The 21,442-nt window shown below is 30.6% G+C and overlaps 3 protein-coding genes across 4 annotated transcripts; all 3 read left to right on the top strand.

Annotated features, from left to right (window-relative positions):
• The first annotated feature begins 2,528 nt into the window (after positions 1-2,528).
• Positions 2,529-4,046, top strand: LOC131171978 (putative UPF0481 protein At3g02645). The gene has a single exon (XM_058132832.1). It carries the CDS (start codon positions 2,695-2,697, stop codon positions 3,970-3,972), a length of 1,278 nt encoding a protein of 425 aa, XP_057988815.1. The 5' UTR covers positions 2,529-2,694; the 3' UTR covers positions 3,973-4,046.
• A 5,141-nt stretch (positions 4,047-9,187) lies between these two features.
• Positions 9,188-11,123, top strand: LOC131169220 (UPF0481 protein At3g47200-like). Of its 2 annotated transcripts, none has more exons than XM_058132830.1 (2): positions 9,188-9,313; positions 9,720-11,123. In XM_058132830.1, exon 2 carries the CDS (start codon positions 9,759-9,761, stop codon positions 11,034-11,036), a length of 1,278 nt encoding a protein of 425 aa, XP_057988813.1. In that variant the 5' UTR covers positions 9,188-9,313; positions 9,720-9,758; the 3' UTR covers positions 11,037-11,123. The 2 variants fall into 2 exon arrangements, with proteins under 2 accessions (XP_057988813.1, XP_057988814.1); XM_058132831.1 differs by lacking the exon at positions 9,188-9,313 and having other exon boundaries at positions 9,320-10,009; positions 10,108-11,123.
• A 7,760-nt stretch (positions 11,124-18,883) lies between these two features.
• LOC110641946 (UPF0481 protein At3g47200) lies at positions 18,884-20,799 on the top strand. The gene is made up of 2 exons (XM_058133196.1): positions 18,884-19,042; positions 19,448-20,799. Exons 1-2 carry the CDS (start codon positions 19,010-19,012, stop codon positions 20,762-20,764), a joined length of 1,350 nt encoding a protein of 449 aa, XP_057989179.1. The 5' UTR covers positions 18,884-19,009; the 3' UTR covers positions 20,765-20,799.
• Positions 20,800-21,442: the final 643 nt, after the last annotated feature.

Here is a 21,442-nt window from a genome sequence, read left to right as displayed (position 1 = left end):
TGCACGAAGCCCATATCTTCTCAAAGTTTGATCTCAAAGCTGGTTTTTGGCAATTGGGTATTAACCCCTCTGATAGGCCCAAGACTGCCTTCTGCATTCCTACGGCCCAATATCAATGGACAGTCCTTCCATTCGGCCTTAAGACGGCCCCATCAGTTTTCCAAAAGGCCATGACAAGGATATTTGAGCCCATACTACACAGTGCTCTTATCTACATAGATGATATCCTTCTCTTCTCCAAAGATGTTACGGCCCATAGGACACTCCTCTCCACATTCCAACAACTGGTAGATTCCTATGGAATTATGCTATCAGAAAAGAAGAGCTCACTGGCCCAAACTGACATCGACTTCCTTGGAATGAAATTCAAGGATGGAAAATACCAACCGGGACCTCACATTGCAGAAGAATTACTGAAGTTTCCTGATAAGGACTTAACAGTAAAACAAATACAACAGTTCCTTGGTATCATCAATTACATCAGGAAGTTTATCCCGCATGTGGCCGCCCACACTTGCCAGCTGTCAAAGATGCTTAAAAAGGATCCCCCACCATGGAGGGAAGAACAGACATGTGCAGTCAAAAAATTAAAAGAAGTGGCCTTAAACCCGCCACCACTAAAGATTCCCAGCATTGGATGCCGCATCCTTCAGACTGATGCTAGTGACACCCACTGGGGTGCAGTCCTCATCGAAGAAATTCAAGGAGAAAAGCATATCTGCGGACATGCTAGTGGAGAGTTCCCAGAACCCCAAAAACATTATCATTCAGTCTATAAAGAGATATTGGCTGTCAAAAATGGAATCAAGAGATTCGAATTTCATCTGATTGGCCACCACTTCACTGTGGTCATGGACAGCTCATCCTTCCCAAAGGTTCTAGACTTCAAAAACAAGTCTCTTCCTGAACCACAATTACTGAGGCTTAAGGACTGGTTCGCCAAGTATAAATTCACAGTCCAGCATATCAAAGGGAAACACAACTTGGTTCCTGACCTTCTATCCAGGCCAAAAATCCTTCACCTAATTCAAGCTTCCTCTTCACTCCCCTTGATCCTCATGGCATCATCCTCATCCTCTCCAGCTCCAATGCACAATCTCCTGGTTCCTACTCCAGACAGTTTTCCCCCTGGATGTTCACCAAACCAGCCTATCTCAAAAATGGCTAAGTTCGCAAGGGATCACTTGTTTCACTACCTGAGTGCAAGAAACACCCTAAGGGGATTACTCCCCTCCTCCACTGTTTTTATCCCTGATAACCCTTTCCTCACCTGTTTCAGTATCCAACCTGGCAGAGAACTCATCCTAGAAGAACTATGGCTCCTCTGGTGCATGGTTACACTCTATTCCACAGATCGAATTCCCTCATGGCCTGTATCGGTATGTTATGAACAATACTAACAGGACTCTCTGTCGATTTCTAGAATGGTTCAAGCCCATTTCACATGGCGCTCTGACTGAAGCGCATCATAGACACCCATGGAATAGAAGACAGGCCCATCGCTACTCAGCCCAACATCAGGACCTTGTTCATTTTTCATAGGCCTTTCTCTAGAAGGCCCGATGGACTCCTCTGGACCCAGAATACTCAATTGCCTTTTTATTTAGTCACTTTTGCTTTATATTTGTCAGTTTTTTCAAATTTTAAATTGAATAAACCACACCTAATAAAAATTTTATTCAATTGTCTTTCTTGTGAAGAATACACTTGAAGGAGAGGGAGAACTAGGAAGTGTTGCCGCTAAATATATCATTTTTTTTTTATACATGGGGGGAAAGTTATAGCTAAATGATTAATGGAATAAAGTTCAATTTACTTTCTGTATTAATTGAAGAGATTTAATTTAGTTTAATTTTAATTTTTAATTCAATTTAAATCATAAATTTTGATTTACACTTAAATTAGCTCAATTAATAAAAATATTATTTTTTAATATTAAAATATAATATAAAAATAATTTATTTAATATTTTAATTATACAAATTATGTAATATAAAAATAATATTTTAATATCATTTTAAAAATATTTAATTATTTTGTTTAAATAATATTAAAAAATGACTTTTGTTAATATTAAAATATTATTTTTTATATTGTATAATTAATTAAATAAAAATATTATTTTTATTATTAATTAGAATAGTAATGATTTTTAATTTTAATTAATTATATGAGAATATAGAAATATTTTTTTATATTTTCAGTTTAATTAATAATATTGAATAATAAAAATAATATTTTTATTAATTAATTATATAATATAAAAATAATATTTTAATATTTAAAAAATAATTAAATAATTGTATATTTTTATTAATTGGACTAATTTGAATATAAATCAAAATTTATAAATTAAATTTGACAAAAAATTAAAAATAAATTAAATTAAATCTCTTCAACAAGTACAGGACAAATTGAACTTTATTCCAATAATTAATCGACTGTAGTGATAAGGTAGGATAATGCTTCCAATAGATGCACAAAGTGGTTAGAGAAATTATTTGTTTTTGTTACAAATCATCAAGAAACCTCACTCACTACCATAAACACATTCCAGCACCACTCATCATTGGTCTAATCATTTCATTTCTTGATGTGTTATTTGAGTTTATACATAATTTATCTGCCCACACAAGATCTTCAAAACTCGTCCACTAATATAGTAATAAATAGTCTCATCAGCTGAGTTACGATATGGAGATTGAGGAAACATCATCAAGGAAGCAGATGAGTGACCAGGTTTCACTTGATATTGAAAAATTAGAAAGGTGTATGAGAAGCGAGATGAAAAGCTTGCATCGTTTATCAGATCAATGTTGCATATATAGAGTTCCTGTGCAACTACGCGAGTTAAATGAAAAAGCCTACACCCCTCGAGTAGTCTCCATTGGCCCGCTTCACTATGGGAAGGAGGAATTTCGAGCAATGGAAGAGCATAAAAAAAGGTACCTGTTTGATTTTTTAAATAGGAGCGGGGTAAGCTTGTTGGAGTTCATTAAAGCCACTGAGACATGTGAGACAGAATTGAGAAATTGTTATGCAGAAAACATTCAATTTCCCAGAGAGGATTTTGTGAAAATGATGTTAACAGATGCGGCTTTTTTGATTGAGTACTTTCTAAAAAGATATTTCGGTGGCTGGCCAAAAGCAGATCGTATATTCAGAAAACAACGACTTACAAACAATATAAGGTATGACATATTGTTACTTGAGAATCAGGTTCCTTTCTTCTTCCTTGAGAAGTTATTGAATCTATCTAAGGTTGGAATTTCCATAGTTGAGTTGATCCAGTGTTTTTTCACTCGTGAAGTTATAAGGCTATCTCTAAAGCTAAAAAACTTATCGGAGAAGAGCTTTCAAGCGCTGCATCTTGTTGACTTCCTAAGAATATGTCTGCAGCCATCAAACCCAACTCCAAACAAAAAATATAGAAATTTATCCACACCCACTATTACGCATCTCCATCAAGCGGGAGTGAAGTTTGAATCCAGTTCAAGCCATTGCCTACTTGACATAAAATTTGAAAAGGGAATTTTGTATATTCCAGAATGGAAAATTACAGATCATACAGAAACTTTACTTAGGAATATATTGGCCTTTGAGCAGTGCCATTCGTCTGACAACTATACCAGTGACTATGTTATTATCATGGATTTTCTTATTAACGATGAAGAGGATGTCGAACTACTCATTCAAAATGGAATCATAGAAAACTGGCTGCAGGATAACCAAGCCGTAGCAACCTTTGTCAACAGTCTTGGCAATCAGACTCTTGTGGGTGAGTATTTCTATTTTTCTGATCTCGTTAAAGATCTTAACGCGTACTGCAAGATCCCTAGGAACAAGTGGAAGGCAACCTTGAAGCAAAAGTATTTCAATAATCCATGGACTATTATCTCTGTTATAGCAGCTTCTTTTCTCCTCATGCTCACTGTCATCCAAACAGTATGTTCCATCCTTCAAGTGGGCTAATTAATTTCCAACGTATATTGCAATTGTAATTCTAATTAAGCAGGCTATGTTAATGTTATATATATTTCTGATTATGTTGTTAGTTTCTTTCACGTCTTGATCTCTGTTCTTCCTGTTCGGTGTTGTTTTGAATCATATAAATGGAAAAGGTGGGGTTGCTTTGTTATTGTGATGCGCTTAGAGGTTAAATGCACGCAATATACGGGCAATAAAAGAAAAGACAACTAGTTAAATCTAGCAATTCCTTGCAATTGAAAGCAAATAACGCCCTGTTGAAATTCTTAATTTAATATGAATCGTTATAAATTATAGACATGTATTTTTGTAGCAAAGGAATTTTCTTGTGAATGAAGATGATGACTTTCAAATATGAAGTTGGTGACAATCTAACATATAGAAATTTATTTAGGAATAAAATGTAGAAAAAAAAAATATTATAACTTTAATTGAGCAGCACTTCAATTTTCTGAATCTCGCAATCATAAGAATTATAAACTTTGTGCAGTGAGATTATCCGATCGATATTTAATTAAATTAATATTTAATTATTTATGTTATTTTGACTGTGTATCTGTAGTTAACTTTTTTTTTTTTTAATTATAGATCTCTAATAATTTTATTTTTATTTTTTATATATTCTCAATGAAATACAACTCTAAAACAAATTAAATCATAATGCCAAATGAGCAAGTGGAAACTTGGATCCAAAACAAAGTGCTGGCTTATGTAAGATTTGCAATTTTATAAAAAAAAAAAAAGTTTTACTAATTTTTATATTTAAATTGTTAAAAGTTTTAATTTTAGTGGTTAGTTTTATTAATGTCTCTAAAAATTGTCCTATAAATTTGAGAATAATAATTTTATCATATTTAATATTTAAAATTAATTTTACTATTAATTATAAAAATAAATTAACTAATAAACCTAAAAATTTATTTTTTAGCATAAATAGTTGTATTTATTTATTTTATTAATATAAAATGAAAATTTTTAGTTATTATTTATTATAATAATTATAAATTATTATTTTAAAATAATAATTAATTTAAAATTATCTCTCTACATACTTAAACTCTTAAAACTTAAATTTAGTTGATTTATGATATTGACAGTTTTAATGTTGTGTTTGATTTTCAAGTTATTGAACAATAAAATCAATGATCATACGATATAGTTACTTATTCTTATTTTAGTTTTAGATATTCATTAAAAATACATACATCAAAATTGATGACATTTATTAATTGAAAATAAATTTCTTTCTCACTACTTGTTATTATATATATTAAAAAAATTATTGAAAATTTAATATGAATTCATTTATAGATGATTTTCATGATATAAAAGAAATGACATGCTCTTTTTTAAAATGTTACATATAATAATAAACATAAATTGATACTTAAAATTTGACCCATCAATGTTCATTCCTTCGTCCATCCCTTTGTACCTTCACACAATATCTCTAATGTTTGTGTAAGATAACGGAGTCTATCGCAATTAGCGCATATTGTGTAAGATAACGGAGTCTATCGCAATTAGCACATAAACGTACCTAGGTTTAGAGAAAGCTTAACTATTAACTTGACAAATTGAGGAAGCTACTAACTCAATGTTTTGGGGGAAGTTTTTTAAAGTAAAAAGAAATTTTTCAAAATTTAAAAATTTGAAACTTGTGCTTGGTAGCAAATAAGATTTTTAAAGTGTATTTTTGAAATTTTTAAAAAATTTTAAAAATTTATATTTTTTTAACTCATTAATTTAGTGGGTTAATAAGATTTTCTCTTTAAACCTTTAAATATTAAAAAAAATATTATTTTCCTCTCAAACATTAAAAAATTATAAACTTCCAAAAATTTTATTTTATGAAATCTTTACTTCCTTGGAATGTAAAAAGGTAAGAACTTTGTTTTAAGGAAAAAAATAAAACGAGAGAGAGAGAGAGAGAGAGAGAGAGAGAGAGAGAGTGTAAGGGCAGCAAACGCAGCACGCTTCGGATCTAAATAAACTGTATCCAAAGACATGAATAAATATACGACAACGAAATCATATATTGTATAAGACATATTTTGAGATTAGGATGGTAAATGAGCCCAGCCACTCCTGTGTATTAGGGGCCTTTATTCTTTGTCTTAGTGGAGGCTGATCTTTATGGGCGAATTTGTTGTGTAGTATGGCCTTAAGAATTTGTCAGAAACCATCAGAATTGCAACATCGACTGACAGGGTCCGTAATTGTAAAAGCCAATCTCGATCACCCACTGTAAGTCTGTAATTGTTACAGAGCTCCACCAAGCTGATTTCAATTTTGAGGTTGGTTAGAGCTAGAGGAACCCAACAGACTTGGAAAGGGTACTTAGGAATTTCATAATAATATGACTCTGATGAACTAAGGTGTAAAATGATTCAGATGGAAAAAATGAATTTAATAATTATTAGATTAAATATTTATATTAAAAAATATATAAAATTAATTAAAATATTTATAAAATATATAAATTTATATATGAATACTCAACTCAACTAAGCCTTTATCCCAAAAATTTAGGGTCGGCTATATGGATTCGCTTTTTCCACTCTGAACGATTTTGGGTTAAATCCTCAGAAATGTGTAATGCTTCTAAGTCATGCTGTACTACTCTCCTCCAAGTCAATTTAGATCTACCCCTTTTTTTCTTTCTATCCTCAAGCCTAATGTGCTCTACTTGTCTAACTGGAGCATCCGTATGTCTACGCTTCACATGACCAAACCACCTCAATCTCCCTTCTCTCAACTTATCTTCAATTGGCACCACTCCTACCTTTTCTCTAATACTTTCATTACGGACTTTATCTAGTCTAGCATGACCACTCATCCACCTTAACATTCTCATCTCTGCAACTCTTATCTTAGATGCATACGACTCTTTCAGTGCCCAACACTCGCTACCATATAGCATAGCCGGTCGTATGGCTGTACGGTAAAATTTTCCTTTTAATTTATTGGGAATCTTACGATCACATAAAACTCCCGTGGCACGTCTCCACTTTAACCATCCGGCTTTAATCCTATGACTAACATCCTCCTCACATCCCCCATCTACTTGAAGGACTGAGCCTAGATATTTAAAGTGATTACTTTGGGACAGTGCCACTCCATTCAAACTAACTCCTTCCCTATCACCAGTTTGGCCTTCACTGAACTTGCAATGCATGTATTCATCTTCGTTCTAATTAACTTAAAACCCTTTGACTCTAGAGTACTTCTCCAAAGTTCTAGCTTCCTATTGACTCCTCGTGTCTCATCTATCAGAACAATATCATCCGCAAACATCTTGCACCAAGGAATACTCTCTTGTATATGTTTCGCCGGTTCATCTAAAACTAATGTAAAAAGGTAAGGGCTTATGGTTGATCCTTGGTGTAATCCAATTGAGATCGGAAAATCTCTTGTGTCCCCTCCCACTGTGCGCACAATAGTAGTTGCTCCTTCATACATATCTTTCAATACTTGTATGTACCTAATAGATACCCTCTTTTGTTCTAACGCATTCCATAAGACCTCTCTTGGAACACTATCATAAGCCTTCTCCAAATCAATAAAAACCATGTGTAGATCTTTCTTCCCATCTCTATATTTCTCCATCAAGCTTCTAATGAGAAAGATCGCTTCCATAGTTGAACGACCAGGCATGAAACCAAATTGATTGAGAGAGATAGAAGTATCATGACGTAGTCGATGCTCCACAACTCTCTCCCACAACTTCATAGTATGGCTCATGAGTTTAATTCCCCTATAGTTTGAGCAACTCTTATTTTTAAAAATAGGTACTAAAATACTCTTCCTCCATTCATCAGGCATTTTCTTTGAGTTTAGAATCTTATTAAATAATTTAGTTAACCATGCCACTCCCATATCTCCCAAATACTTCCACACTTCAATTGGTATTTCATCTCCCACAGTGCTTTACCTACTTTCATTCTCTTCAGTGCTTCCTTTACTTCTAAAGATCTAATCCTTCTAGTATAATTTACATTCTTTTCTATTGTTCTATAATCTATATTCACGCTATTTCCATTTTGACTATTATTAAAGAGATCATTAAAATAATTTCTCCATCTTTCTTTAATGTCCTCATCTTTCACCGACACTTTTCCTTCTTTATCCTTAATGCACCTAACTTGATTGAGATCTTGACATTTCCTTTCTCTACTCCTTGCTAATCTATAAATATCTTTCTCCCCTTCTTTAGTTCCAAGTTTCTCATATAACTTTTCAAAGGCCTGTGCTCTTGCTTGGCTAACTGCCTTTTTTGCCTCTTTCTTTGCTATCTTGTATTGTTCATATGCCTAAATTTATATATGAATATTTAATTAATAATTAAGGAGCTCAAATACTCAGTAGCCACACCCCTATGCTAATACAATGGTTTTGTCGATAAAAAAAAATGCTTTTCTAATGTAAATTTGTAATGCAATTACGGGTTCAATTAATAATGCAGGTGATGTACAAGCAATAAAATACAAAGTCTATGATAAAAAAATAGAATAAAAAATCAAGTCATTGAAAAAAAAAAAAAGACCAAGTCAACTAGTCAAATCAAGAAATACTGTGAATGAAAATTAAATATTGGCCGGTCGAGTGATGATTTTTCTTTTTAAATTTGGTTCAAACAATAATGCTGTCAATTTAATGACAACGATCTAATATTATTATTAATTAAAATTCATTAATAATGATAAAATTGGTCAATGAATCTAGTAAAGATATTTTAATAAATTTTAGTTTAATAATATTTATGAATTGATTGTACAGTTTTAAATTAGAATTTTAAATTAAATAAATAAAAAATATTTCTAAAATATTAGCAAATTTCAACTAACATGCAATCCAAACCAACCCCACCTGCTGACACCTCTAAAAATCTCATTTTTGAATCCAATTGTATATATATATATTTCTCCTATTAGATTTTACCCAACTTAATCAGAGTTTAAAGGGCATATAGATTTTATATGTAGATTTCTCATTTATCAATATCATAGGTTTTTTTTTTTAATTATTGATAGGAGAGTTATGAAATGTCATATTAATTAGGACCCATTAAAATTTCCAAGAAAATGTGTGAAGTCCTTTTCTTAGTACCCAACTTGTAGAATATTTTTATCTATTGGAAATGAGGTAGGGTCACGCGCTTTCTTAAATGCATAAAATGATAGCAGAGATTGTTGCTAATTTCTCGATGTGGTATCTGGATCTGCCCAGCCGTCACAAAACTCATCCGTCCCACCGACACATAGCTCATCAATTATTCACCAAGAGTTACAATATGATGTGCTAGGGAACATCATCAACAAAGCAGGTTTTTCAATTGCCTTTTTATTTAGTCACTTTTGCTTTATAATTGTCAGTTTTATAAAATTTTAAATTGAATAAATCACACCTAATAAAAATTTTATTCAACTGTCTTTCTTGTGAAGAATACACTTGAAGGAGAGGGAGAATTAGGAAGTGTTACAGCTAAATATATCATTTATTCATTTTTTTTTTAATACATCGGAGGAAGAGTTTTAGCTAAATGATTAATTGACTGTAATAATAAGGTAGGATGATGCTTCCAATAGATCACAAAATGGGAGGAGAAATTATTTATTTTTGTTACGAATCATGAAGAAACCTCACTCCCTATCATAAACACATTCCACCACCACTTATCATTGGTCTAATCATTTCATTTCTTGATGTGTTATTTGGGTTTCTACATAAAGGATCTGCCCACACGAGATCTTCAAAACTCGTCCACTAAGATGGAGATTGAGGAAACATCATCAACGAAGCAGATGAGTGACCAGGTTTCACTTGATATTGAAAAATTAGAAAGGTGTATGAGAAGAGAGATGGAAAGCTTGCATCATTTATCAGATCAGTGTTGCATATATAGAGTTCCTGTGCAACTACGCGAGTTAAATGAAAAAGCCTACACCCCTCGAGTAGTCTCCATTGGCCCGCTTCACTATGGGAAGGAGGAATTTCGAGCAATGGAAGAGCATAAAAAAAGGTACCTGTTTGATTTTTTAAATAGGAGCGGGGTAAGCTTGTTAGAGTTCATTAAAGCCACTGAGACATGTGAGACAGAATTGAGAAATTGTTATGCAGAAAACATTCAATTTCCCAGAGAGGATTTTGTGAAAATGATGTTAACAGATGCAGCTTTTTTGATTGAGTACTTTCTAAAAAGATATTTCGGTGGCTGGCCAAAAGCAGATCGTGTATTCAGAAAACAACGACTTACAAACAATATAAGGTATGACATATTGTTACTTGAGAATCAGGTTCCTTTCTTCTTCCTTGAGAAGTTATTGAATCTATCTAAGGTTGGAATTTCCATAGTTGAGTTGATCCAGTGTTTTTTCACTCGTGAAGTTATAAGGCTATCTCTAAAGCTAAAAAACTTATCGGAGAAGAGCTTTCAAGCGCTGCATCTTGTTGACTTCCTAAGAATATGTCTGCAGCCATCAAACCCAACTCCAAACAAAAAATATAGAAATTTATCGACACCCACTATTACGCATCTCCATCAAGCGGGAGTGAAGTTTGAATCCAGTTCAAGCAATTGCCTACTTGACATAAAATTTGAAAAGGGAATTTTGTATATTCCAGAATGGAAAATTACAGATCATACAGAAACTTTACTTAGGAATATATTGGCCTTTGAGCAGTGCCATTCGTCTGACAACTATACCAGTGACTATGTTATTATCATGGATTTTCTTATTAACGATGAAGAGGATGTCCAACTACTCATTCAAAATGGAATCATAGAAAACTGGCTGCAGGATAACCAAGCCGTAGCAACCTTTGTCAACAGTCTTGGCAATCAGACTCTTGTGGGTGAGTATTTCTATTTTTCTGATCTCGTTAAAGATCTTAACGCATACTGCAAGATCCCTAGGAACAAGTGGAAGGCAACCTTGAAGCAAAAGTATTTCAATAATCCATGGACTATTATCTCTGTTATAGCAGCTTCTTTTCTCCTCATGCTCACTGTCATCCAAACAGTATGTTCCATCCTTCAAGTGGACTAATTAATTTCCAACGAATATTGCAATTGTAATTCTAATTAAGCAGGCTATGTTAATGTTATATATATTTCTGATTATGTTGTTAGTTTCTTTCACGTCTTGATCTCTGTTCTTCCTGTTCGGTGTTGTTTTGAATCATATAAATGGAAAAGGTGGGGTTGCTTTGTTATTGTGATGCGCTTAGAGGTTAAATGCATGCAATATACGGGCAATAAAAGACAAGACAACTAGTTAAATCTAGCAATGCCTTGCAATTGAAAGCAAATAACGCCCTGTTGAAATTCTTAATTTAATATGAATCGTTATAAATTATAGACATGTATTTTTGTAGCAAAGGAATTTTCTTGTGAATGAAGATGATGACTTTCAAATATGAAGTTGGTGACAATCTAACATATAGAAATTTATTTAGGAATAAAATGTAGAAAAAAAAAATATTATAACTTTAATTGAGCAGCACTTCAATTTTCTGAATCTCGCAATCATAAGAATTATAAACTTTGTGCAGTGAGATTATCCGATCGATATTTAATTAAATTAATATTTAATTATTTATGTTATTTTGACTGTGTATCTGTAGTTAACTTTTTTTTTTAATTATAGATCTCTAATAATTTTATTTATTTATTTATTTTTATTTATTTATTCTCAATGAAATACAACTCTAAAACAAATTAAATCATAATGCCGAATGAGCAAGTGGAAACTTGGATCAAAAACAAAGTGCTGGCTTATGTATAGGCTCAGCCTATCCAAGTTTTGATAATTATATAAATTCATGAAATTAAAATTATTAAATAAAAAAATTAGTGCTCAATTCTAATTAAAAAAAAAAGGGCCCATTAGAGAGTGGATTAATCTTTTTGCCAAACATCTGATTGGTAGTGATAAGAGTCGGGAGGGACAGCTTGAAAGGAAATTTTGATAGGAGCACACACATTGATTGGACGAGACGCATGGTTGCCCCTCGTTGAATTGTGATTGACCAATGGGATGACTTCCGTTGCAGAGTAATTTCTCGTTTTTCTCCCTTCATTCATCTCAACTCTACTTTATCTTTTCCCCATCTAATTGAATTCCTATATAATACAAATTATAATATTTTACATCTCTGCTCATCAGAGTCAAAATTTTAATTATTTTAATGGATAAAATATTATTTTCATTTACTTTCAAACAGTAAGTAAATAAATAAATTTATAATTGAAATGATTCAAATAATTAAACTAAAACTTAATTTTAGAAAAAATTTGAGTTTTATTTTTTATCGCCTTTCAAATATACATAGCCACTTCAATAGTTTTCCTGGCAGCAGACCAACCTATAAATTAAACATATAAAAATTAAAAATCAATATATTATGATAATATTGTATTGTAGGTTAAAATTAATAAAAAATTATATATAAAAAAATAAGCCACGTATGTATATTACGAGTAGAGATAACATGTAGCACACGTTTAAAAAATTAATATATATAAAATTACAAATGAATATATATATATATTATTTAAATTTTCTGTTAGAATTTATAAAAATTTTTTATCCTATTTATATTTAATTTCTATTTAATTAATTTTTTTTATTGTAATATAGAATAAAAAGTTTATAAAAATAAATCAAAATAATTTATAAAAATAATTTAATTAATTAATTTTTTTAAATAGTAACTTCTATGCTTTAAAAATAAATTATAAATTTTTATAAAAAAAAACTAAAAAAATGATTTCACAACTTAAAAAAAAATCATCAATACCAATTGAAACTTAAAGTGTTTTAATTTTATTTTTTATTAATTTTTTAAGACTTTTTTACTTAATTATTAAAATGTATTATTTTATTATAATATATGAAAATTATTTTTTATAATTTAAAAATAAAAATTTATACAAATTTACTGAAATTAAAAAAAAATCATTTGTTTGAAAAAAAAAATCAAAACTTTGATGTTTTCAAAAAATTATCGATTTTCATATATAAAAATAATTAATTGAAAAGTTTCTCACTTAAAAAAAAAAATAGCAGTACCAAATGAAGCGCAAAGTATTTTAATTTTGCTTTTTTTTAATTTTTTTTCAAAGGCTAGTTTTTATTTAATTAATAAACTTTATTGCTCTGTTATAAAATATGAAAAATATTTTTATTGTAATTCAAGATAAAATTTTTAAAAAAATTACTTAAAACAAAAAATCATTTTTTTTTAAATGCAACTTCCATATTAAAAAAAAAATCGATTCTCATAAAAAAAAAACTAACTAAAAAAATGAGTATATAGCTTTTAAAATAATTTATCAACCTCAGAGCATTTTAATTTTATTTTTTATGACCTCTTTCTCTTCTAAGGCCATTATTTCAATTAATTATTAAAATTTATTATAAGGATAAGGACATATATTAATAAATAAAATAATATATAATTTTAATTATTATTCATGAAATTCATAAATTCATTGCATAATTCATGATTTAACTTTTTATGAATATATTATTATTTCTTTAATAAATTTATAATACTATGTTATAATTTATATATCTATCTATAATATAGAATATAAAAAACTATAAACTGTCACGACCCAACCTATGGGTCGGACCGGCACTAGGACTCGGGGCCAGCTTAAAGGCCCCGAGACCCGTAGTAAACCTAACTATTCCTCAAATCCATAACCAGGTCCACAATTTAGACCCAATATGCATATAAGATAATTTAAATTAAACTGTTATAATTTCATTTCGGGCTAACTTAGCTCAGAAATTTTCAGAAAACTAAAATCAGGGGAGCCCAGTTCAACCCTATTACCTCATTTACAAACTGTTTAAATACCATAATCATTTATAAATCTCAAAAATTTAATTTAACTCAATTTCTAACAAGGTCCACACTATTACTAACACATGCGGAGTTCTAGATTTTAAATTTAGAAAAGATAGTAAAATAATTAAATAATCGACGTTAAACCTGTGAGGAAGAAAACAGATTGCTCTGTAAAATAACTCCTCCTGTGGCCTGGAAAAATATTGAACAAGGTGAGCGTTCGACTCAGAGAGTAAAATATCAATTTTAACCATAATCTCTATAACTATCTAAAACTAATGCACCCTGTAAAGTGAAATGCAACATTAACAACAATTGCACATCATAACATCAAAAAGGTAATTTGGAGCACTCACACACCCAGTAATATTAATCATGATATATGGGAGCTGATCCCCTATACAGCTCTCTTAAATCCAACCTGGTGCCAGCGAAGAACTCAAGTCAGACTTTTGCTTAATAAACCAAATCGGGGTCATAGCGAAGAACTCGAGCCGTGACTACCCCCAAAGAATCGGGTTCCAGCGAAGATCTGAAGCCGTGTCTACCCGTCCTATCTATAGTCCACACCACATCACACGCACGCTAACGAACGCACACTGCTCCAAATTACCACAACAACATCCATGACACTTTAACAGTTGTAAATGCAACATAAAACGTGCCTAGAGTTTAACTACATAGATACATACATATAAGTGATACATGGGCATGCTTAAACATATAATAATATCGAAATTACAATTAAAATTAATATTTTACTCATAGTACACCAATGACTATTGTGACTGCTGGATACAGAAAAATAGCTGACTTCGATCACCTAATAATTAAATTATAAATTTATTAGTACTAAATCAAAATAAAACTCTAAAGAGGCAATAGACAGCCTAATTTATGCCGGAAATCCGGCAGAGTTTCCCCTATATCTGGGACCTACCCAATCTGCAAAAAGGCTCAAATAACACTTCTAAATTCAACTCATATCTCATCATCATTATATGGCCCCTCCTGGGCCCTCCAAACCAAGCAATACTCAAAACCTTAAAAATTACGTTTTAGTCCTTATAATTGACATTTTGTAAAAATCCACTCAAACATACTCTAAAAATTCTAAAATTTCTAAAATTTTGTCCTGCGGTCCTTAATAATATTATAAGGCTATTGCAAAATGAATTGTAATTTTCTAATCACCCATGAATATTTTATTCAAGAATTTTACTCGATTCCATAAGTTTCCAACATCTAACATATTCTTAATTCAACCAAATTCAATATTCACATATTTAAATCTCCATCCTCAAGCTTCAACCAATTATATAAAATTTAATTATCTTAATTTCAAATAATCTTATATGCCCGTATGCTAAAAATCTAACTAAATTCCATCTATATTTTTCAAAAATATTCTACAATCACTTAAAAATTCAACAAACACCATAGAATACCTCCAAATAATTTTACTTTCATCATATATTTTTCTTAGAATTTTTCTCCAATTTTTCCTGTTTAAAAAACATTGTATTTATGCTCCACAGACAGAGAAATAATAAAAATTGTCTTACCCGAAGTTTATCTGTGTCTCAAAAATTCCAAAAATTTATGAGGAAGCCTCTGGAAGTTGAATCACCTCCATAGCCTATCGGAGCCACCGCCGGAACCACCGCGCACGGTGGCCGGCCGCCGGTCGCCGGCGACATTTGCCGGATCTGATCATACCACCATGTTCCTCTCCTCTTCCTCAGTCCATATGTGGTCTCGGATCGTCGATCCAACAGTCGGATCGTCCTAGATCTGAGAAAAAGCTTGAAAAACCCGAAACTTCTCTCCTCCATATCTCACTCATCCGACCTCCATTTGCTGCAAAATTGGTATCAAAAGAAAGCTCTCGGAACAAGCTTTCCAACGCCACCTGAATCGCCTCGATCGGACGTCGGATGAAGCCGGAATCGCGCCGGAAAGCCGCTGCCCACTGTGCGCGCATTTTCTCTCTCTCCTCCCTCTCTTGCCGCCGTTTCTGGTGGCTCTTGCCGTCGCCGGAGGGTCGCCGGCCGGATGGGGAGTCGCTTGGGAGGTCGCCAACCGGTCACCGGAAAAAGAAAGAAGAAAAACAGAGGGAAGGAGAGGAGAGAAGAGAGAATGGGGGGGAGGGGGTTTCCTCCTCCCGATTTTCAAACTTTTTTATTTTTATATATATAAAAAGCTGTGACAGTGGAATGCTAAAAGTCCCATCTTTTTCCTTTTCTTTTTTTTTGGTTGTTACATAAACGGGGAGGGAACTTATGCATATTTTTTGCTCATAAGTAATTTCATTAATAAAAATACATAGCATTCCTAACACTCTTAATATTTTGTGATTAAAATTTAAAACTATAATAGTAAAAATAAAATAAAATTCAAATGAATAGCTTTATAATTAAAGGAAATTATCTACTTTCCATTATTTTAACTTAGATATTGATTAATTAAAAAAAAAAAGAATATTGAGCACGATTAGAATTTAATAAAATCAGGATTATATAAATATATTTAGATTAGAAAAGTGAAAGACAGAAAGAGAAAGTTAGCTCCATTTTATTTATAAATTTTAACAGGTAGATGGATAATTATAACAAAAATAAAGTATAGACGTTTCTTTTATTAAAAATCTTGATAACTCTTATGTATTATATTTTTTTTATTAATCTTATTTAAAATTAAAATATGTTAGGCTTAATTTATAGAATAAATATTCAAACTAAACTTAACTTAACGCATGTTCAAAAAAATATTCCAATTTAAGTTTAATAAGTATTCTGTACTTCTAATCTTTTCTCTTGGTATTTAATTTAATTTTTAATTTTATTTTAATTTGAATTTAATCAAGTCCATAATACCTTTTAAAAGAGTTTTCTTTTAATAAAATTTGTATTATTATTTTTCAGCATTATCTTTAAAAAATAAAACAAAAAAAAAAATCAAATTTGTTTAATTATTCTATTTTCTATGGTATAATTATTTTAAAATAATAACACAGTATTATAAAATAATTTTTACATGATGCATGCTAAATTCTTCTTATATGATCATACCAATTTTTTTATTCTGTCTTAAATTTTTTTTTTTTTGATCTGAGTTTCTATTATCATTGAGATTTGGACTCTTTTATTTAATATATATAAAAATTAATTAAAATTCAAAATTTTAATACCATTTAAATGTTTATGGATTTGATTAATAATACAAGAGCTAAATATGTAAAAATAAAAACTTTGTGCTAAAGAATTGACAAAAGAGATACATTTGAAAAAATATATGTTCTCATGAATTTTTTTTCTTATTTATATGTTGTCCTTATTGACATATATATATAAATATAAAAGTATATTTAAAATATGAATAAAGTAAATTTTAAAGAGACTATTTAACATCAACTAAAATAATATAATGAATAAAATTCTCTAAAAAAATTCACATAAGCTCTGTAATATATATATGATGAATACATTGCATACGCACTTATAATTTGTTATTAATTAATAAATATTTAATATTTATTAAAATATAAATATTTAATTTTATCATAAATTTTTATAATTTAAAATACATTAAACACCATCAATTATTAGTATTTAATGACAATTAATATACATTTAAATTGAGTAATAATAATAATAAATTTCATTCATTATTTTTCATTTTTTTTGCATTTTTCCTTTTTCGTCTTTCATAAAACGATACACTTTTTCACAAAACAGCAGTTAGACTCTACTGTGGGTAGCACCCAGCTGTCATTGTCATTTTATTTTATTTTTTTTATATTTCAATATAAAAGAAAATTTATTATTACAAATTTATTCTTAGTCTCTACTCATAATTAAGTCTACCTATCTCTCTCCTTAACATCATAAAAAAATCCCCTTTTAATAAATATTTTTTTCCCCACTCAATTTTAGTAATTTAATTTTTAAATTAAATTCTTTAGGTAATTTCCCCCTCGATCCACTGTAAGTCTGCAATTGGTACAGAGCTCCACCAAGCTGGTTTCAGTTTTGAGATGGGTTAGAGCTAGAGGAATCCAAACAGACTTGGAAAGGGTACTTAGGAAATTTCATAATAATATGACTCTGATGAATTAAGGTGTAAAATAATTCAGATGTAAAAAAAAATTAATAATTATTAAATTAAATATTTATATATAAATTTATATATTTTATAAATATTTTATTTATAAAATATTTAAATTTATATATAAATATTTAATTTAATAATTAATGAGCTTATCATCAAACAAACTCCAATATTCAGTAACCGCGCCCCTATGCTAATACAATGGTTTTGTCGAAAAAAAAAAATTGTTATCTAATGTAAATTTGTAATGCAATTATGGGTTCAATTAATAAAATACAAAGTCCATGATAAAAAAAATAAAACAGAATAAAAAGTCAAGTCATTGAAAAAAAAAGACCAAGTTAACTAGTCAAATCAAGAAAGTGATGATTTTTCTTTTTAAATTTGGTTCAAACAATAATGCTGTCAACGATCTAATATTATTATTAATTAAAATTCATTAATAATGATAAAATTGGTCAATGAATCTAGTAAAGATATTTTAATAAATTTTAGTTTAATAATATTTATGAATTGATTGTACAGTTTTAAATTAGAATTTTAAATTAAATAAATAAAAAATATTTCTAAAATATTAGCAAATTTCAACTAACAGGCAACCCAAACCAATCCCACCTGCTGACGCCTCTAAAAATCTCATTTTTGAATCCAATTGTATATATATATATATTTCTCCTATTAGATTTTACCCAACTTAATCAGAGTTTAAAGGGCATATAGATTTTATATGTAGATTTCTCATTTATCAATATCATAGGTTTTTTTTTTTTAATTATTGATAAGAGAGTTATGAAATGTCATATTAATTAGGACCCATTAAAATTTCCAAGAAAATGTGTGAAGTCCTTTTCTTAGTACCTAACTTGTACGATATTTTTATCTATTGGAAATGAGGTAGGGTCACGCGCTTTCTTAAATCCATAAAATGAGAGCAGAGATTGTTGCTAATTTCTCGATGTGATATCTGGATCTGCCCAGCCCTCACAATATCTTCAAAACTCATCCGTCCCACCGACACATAGCTCATCAATTATTCACCAAGAGTTACAATATGAAGTGCGCGGGAACATCATCAACAAAGCAGGTTTTTCAATTGCCTTTTTATTTAGTCACTTTTGCTTTATAATTGTCAGTTTTATCAAATTTTAAATTGAATAAATCACACCTAATAAAAATTTTATTCAACTGTCTTTCTTGTGAAGAATACACTTGAAGGAGAGGGAGAATTAGGAAGTGTTACAGCTAAATATATCATTTATTCATTTTTTTTTAATACATCGGAAGAAGAGTTTTAGCTAAATGATTAATTGACTGTAATAATAAGGTAGGATAATGCTTCCAATAGATCACAAAATGGGAGGAGAAATTATTTATTTTTGTTGCGAATCATGAAGAAACCTCACTCCCTATCATAAACACATTCCACCGCTACTTATCATTGGTCTAATCATTTCATTTCTTGATGTGTTATTTGTGTTTATACATAAAGTATCTGCCCACACAAGATCTTCAAAACTCGTCCACTAAGATGGAGATTGAGGAAATATCATCAACGAAGCAGATGAGTGACCAGGTTTCACTTGATATTGAAAAATTAGAAAGGTGTATGAGAAGAGAGATGGAAAGCTTGCATCATTTATCAGATCAGTGTTGCATATATAGAGTTCCTGTGCAACTACGCGAGTTAAATGAAAAAGCCTACACCCCTCGAGTAGTCTCCATTGGCCCGCTTCACTATGGGAAGGAGGAATTTCGAGCAATGGATGAGCATAAAAAAAGGTACCTGTTTGATTTTTTAAATAGGAGCGGGGTAAGCTTGTTAGAGTTCATTAAAGCCACTGAGACATGTGAGACAGAATTGAGAAATTGTTATGCAGAAAACATTCAACTTCCCAGAGAGGATTTTGTGAAAATGATGTTAACAGATGCGGCTTTTTTGATTGAGTACTTTCTAAAAAGATATTTAGGTGACTGGCCAAAAGCAGATCGTATATTCAGAAAACAACGACTTACAAACGATATAAGGTATGATATATTGTTACTTGAGAATCAGGTTCCTTTCTTCTTCCTTGAGAAGTTATTGAATCTATCTAAGGTTGGAATTTCCATAGTTGAGCTGATCCGGTGCTTTTTCACTCATGAAGTTATAAGGCTATCTCTAAATCTAAAAAACTTAGCGGAGAAGATCTTTCAAGCGCTGCAGCTTGTTGACCTCCTAAGAATATGTCTGCAGCCATCAAATCCAACTCCAAACAAAAAATATAGTAATTTATCCACACCCACTATTACGCATCTCCACCGAGCAGGAGTGAAGTTTGAATCCAGTTCAAGCAATTGCCTACTTGACATAAAATTTGAAAAGGGGATTCTGCAAATTCCAAAATGGACAATTACAGATCATACAGAAATTTTACTTAGGAATATATTGGCCTTTGAGCAGTGCCATTTGTCTGACAACTATACCAGTGACTATGTTTTTATGATGGATATGCTTATCAACGTTCAAGAGGATGTCGAACTACTCATTCAAAATGGAATTATAGAAAACTGGTTGCAGGATAACCAAGCCGTAGCAACCCTTTTCAACAGTCTTGGCAATCAGACTCTTGTGTATGAGTATTTCTATTTTGCTGATCTCGTTGAAGATCTTAACGCATACTGCAAGATCCCTAGGAACAAGTGGAAGGCAACCTTGAAGCAAAAGTATTTCAATAATCCATGGACTATTATCTCTGTTACAGCAGCTTCTTTTCTCCTCATGCTCGCTGTCATCCAAACGGTATGTTCCATCCTTCAAGTGGGCTAACTAATTTCCAACGTATATTGCAATTGTAATTCTAATTAAGCAGGCTATGTTAAGGTTATATATTTTTCTGATCATGTTGTTAGTTTCTTTCACGTCTTGATCTCTGTTCTTCCTATTCGGTGTTGTTTTGAATCATATAAATAGAAAAGGTGGGGTTGCTTTGTTATTGTGATGCACTTAGAGTTTGAACGCATGCAATATACGGGCAATAAAAGACAAGTCAACACTTAAATCTAGCAATGCTTTGCAAATGAAAGCAAATAACGCCCTGTTGAAATTCTTAATTCAATATCGTTATAAAATATAGACACGTATTTTTGTAGCACAAGGAATTTTCTTGGGATTGAAGATAATTACTTTCAAATATGAAGTTGATGACAATCTAACATATAGAAATTTATTGAGGAATAAAATGTAGAAAAAAAAATATTATAACTTTGATTGAGCAGCACTTCAATTTTCTGAATCTTGCAATCATAAGAATTATAAACTTAATTTGTGCCGTGAGATAATCCGATCGATATTTAACTAAATTAATATTTAATTATTTATGTTATTTTGACCGTGTATCCTGTAGCTAACTTTTTTTTAATTATAGATCTCTAATATTTTTTTTTTATTTTTTTTTTATTTTTATTTTTTATATATTCTCAATGAAATACATCTCTAAAACAAATT

This window comes from Hevea brasiliensis, chromosome 13 (assembly GCF_030052815.1).
Source record: "Hevea brasiliensis isolate MT/VB/25A 57/8 chromosome 13, ASM3005281v1, whole genome shotgun sequence".
Lineage (NCBI taxonomy): Eukaryota > Viridiplantae > Streptophyta > Magnoliopsida > Malpighiales > Euphorbiaceae > Hevea > Hevea brasiliensis.
Note: the sequence above shows the minus strand (reverse complement) of the source record. Positions and strands in the feature narration are given on the sequence as shown.

Coding starts and splice junctions, on each gene's coding strand:
- LOC131171978 (XM_058132832.1), top strand. CDS start 2,695: ATGGAGATTGAGGAAACATCATCAAGGAAGCAGATGAGTGACCAGGTT.
- LOC110641946 (XM_058133196.1), top strand. CDS start 19,010: ATGAAGTGCGCGGGAACATCATCAACAAAGCAG. Junction 19,043..19,447: donor GAACATCATCAACAAAGCAG/GTTTTTCAATTG, acceptor TTATACATAAAG/TATCTGCCCACACAAGATCT.
- LOC131169220 (XM_058132830.1), top strand. CDS start 9,759: ATGGAGATTGAGGAAACATCATCAACGAAGCAGATGAGTGACCAGGTT.